Source organism: Debaryomyces fabryi (genome assembly GCF_001447935.2).
Source record: "Debaryomyces fabryi strain CBS 789 chromosome Unknown contig00339, whole genome shotgun sequence".
NCBI lineage: Eukaryota > Fungi > Ascomycota > Pichiomycetes > Serinales > Debaryomycetaceae > Debaryomyces > Debaryomyces fabryi.
In genome coordinates this window covers 1-2,893 of record NW_015385765.1, presented here as the reverse complement: position 1 = coordinate 2,893, position 2,893 = coordinate 1, and the positions used below count along the sequence as shown (strand labels likewise).

Here is a 2,893-nt window from a genome sequence, read left to right as displayed (position 1 = left end):
AAAGCCATAATAGCGGATTGAGCGAACGAACGAATGTTCAATGGAAAAATTTCAGATCCCAATAAGTATTGAATAGAATTGAAACCCATAGTCCACCCTGCACCTGATAAGAACAATGCAGCCATTGCCCCTTTACTGGCTCTTTCAGACGAGGCAGATAACTCGACACCTTCATTACCAGCTTGAGGAACAATAGTTAAGAATATAGCAAAATATAAAATGGATAACATCTGGATAATAATACCAATATAAAGAGCCTTTCTTCTACCTAAGAAATCAATAATGAAGAAGGCACTCAAATAAGCACTAACGAACTTTACGACACCTAAAATAGCAGTCATTTTCAATGTTTCAACACCTTCGATACCAGATAAGGCAAAAAGCTCGTTAGCATAAATTGTGATAGCATTTGCACCGGACCATTGGCCTAAAATCTGTGTCAATGCAGCGACAGCAAAAAATCTATATCTGATAGACTTAACACAAAATATTTCTTTGATCATGCCAAATATCGTATTACCTTGAGTAGCTTCATTTTCAGCGTGGATTTGTTCATTGATATCGGAGATTTCACCTAAAAGATATGGATGGTCTGTAGGTAAATTTCTTAACTTTGATAAATTCTCTGCAGCCTTCTCGGGCTTATTAACTTTCAATAACCATCTTGGACTTTCAACACAAAAAATGAAAGACCCAATGAAAATTAAACTTGCTAAAACAATTTTAATGGATGTAGGAATGATCCATTGCTTATTTGTACTTCCTGAAATATGCAAAGCTGTTCCGTAATTTGCAAAATATGCCATCATAATACCAAAGTATACAGCACCTGCAAAAACACATCCACAGAGACCTCTGATAGCCTTAGGTGCAACCTCAGACATGTATGTAGGTCCAATAGTAGTAGTTTGACCAATAGCAAGTCCCTCAAGCAATCTTCCAGCATACAACTGACCGACATTCTTAGAAGTAACCTGGATAATTGCGGCAGTGATCCATAAAACACAGGCTGCTTGTAAAGATCTAATTCTACCAAATCTATCAACAACAAACATAGCAATAATACAGCCACCAATGGAACCTAACTGAACCATGGCAGTAATGTTAGATTTCAAGTTTGCAATCTCATCCTCAGATTTATTAGGATCGTTAAATCCAAAAAAATTTTTAAATGAAACTTGTGCAATTGATCCAGATATATTACCTTCATCATAACCTCTAGCCGAACCTAAGACACCAAAAACAAAAACTGAGAGGAATAAAGTCCAGTTATAGATTTCAGGTGGTGCATGGTCATCTTTTATTTTCCATCTAAACTTAGATGTCCATGAATCTTGATCATGATGCTTGGTAGCCGTAGAATTTGGAAGCTCGATAATCTGTTCCTTTGTTCCAACTTTTGACACTTCTGCCAAGTCTTTTTGTTGCAGCATTTTAACTTTGTTTCTTAAGTCCCTTTGCAATAATGTAATTGTATTAAATAATACTTATCAGTAATATAATGTGTATTCTATGACAGAAGAAACAAGTAAAATAAAGAGTATTTATTTATTTATATGTATTAATTACCCTTTGCTTATTTGCTAATAAACTTGAAATTCATCCTTAAGGATTCTCCCTATCTTTATATAAATATGAAAACAAAATTTTGTACATTTCCTTGCCCCACTCAACTTTTTCACTGTTGGTTAAGAACTGATACCCAATGGCATAATTGGGGGGGCAAGTCTCACCACTATTCACCGAAATTTCTAGTTTTTTTCTCTAACTTGCATGTCAGCGCATCTCCATCCATCAAAAACCCCGCGATTTGACACCAATCAAACCTTAATATATTATTAAGCTTCGTTATCATCACGTGATATTTCTTTTTTTGTAGTACAATGCATGCGAAGCCCCTCGAATTCCCGGAGCTAAAAAGGGTCAAACAACACTACGAAGTTCATCTCGGGAAGTCCATGTTACCCCAACGACAAAACCTATAATGCATAATCGTTTATTTCGCAACGAGATTGTCTGAACTGTAACTATCTAACGTGGTTTTTATTGTCACAGTGGTGTCGCATAAAATGGGTTTTGCCCCAATCAACATTCTTATGCGTAATCGAATAATAATTTTTAGTTGTATAAAGTGGTGGCATTGACAAGGGAGGATCCTCCATCACGCATCGCTAAAATAATCATGGTAGCATGAGCTCTTAGAATTGTGTTACAGATCTGTTTAATGAGAAATAGACATTTCGTATTTCATAAAACATTATTCTGTGGGTACATGCTGTAAGCATCTAATATCGGAATACTCTGGAACCTATTCGGAAACAGTTCCGTAAATATCGATCCCCCACTATAATGGTTCATAACCTTTGCCTACAAAGAATAGGAAAAGTCCGATATATGCCGCCCCGCGGGGTTCTCCCGGCGGCAAAAACTACCCCACCAATATCTTTGAAATGTATTACAAGTTGGTCTTGCTTGGATGAAAAAAATGTCCTAATTAAACCGAAAACAAATTCTAAAAACGATATTTTTACACAATCAATTAAAATTTTATTCCAATACGCCAAAACTGTGCTACTTTTCAAGAAGAGCTCATTTTTCCTTGACGGACTTATCATCTTCTTCGTTTGAATCTTTTCTAATAAGACCATTATCCTCAACAAATTCCTGCGATGGCTTAGACATTTCTAAATCATAATTAATTGCACCATCGTAGGCATTACCATGGCCATCATCGCTATATGTAATCTTGTTAATCTCAGAGTAATCTGGACATAACTGTGCTCCTCTTCTTCCAATAAGGTACCATGGCAAGTTGAAGATTTCTTCCATACTTTCCAAAGAACGACCGGCGACTTCTGGAATGAAGAACCATGCCCAGGCCAAAGCGACAAGC

At 36.4% G+C, this 2,893-nt stretch overlaps 2 protein-coding genes across 2 annotated transcripts; both read right to left on the bottom strand.

Annotated features, from left to right (window-relative positions):
• Positions 1-31: 31 nt before the first annotated feature.
• AC631_05918 (uncharacterized protein) lies at positions 32-1,433 on the bottom strand (the record flags this gene model as incomplete). The annotated part of the gene is made up of 1 exon (XM_015614747.1): positions 32-1,433. A coding segment is annotated over one exon (1,402 nt), but the record flags the coding sequence as incomplete, so codon positions are not given.
• A 1,156-nt stretch (positions 1,434-2,589) lies between these two features.
• On the bottom strand, positions 2,590-2,829 carry AC631_05917 (uncharacterized protein; the record flags this gene model as incomplete). Its single annotated transcript, XM_015614746.1, has 1 exon — positions 2,590-2,829. The coding sequence occupies one exon, from the start codon at positions 2,827-2,829 to the stop codon at positions 2,590-2,592; it is 240 nt and encodes a 79-aa protein (XP_015464425.1).
• Between the last annotated feature and the right edge of the window lie 64 nt (positions 2,830-2,893).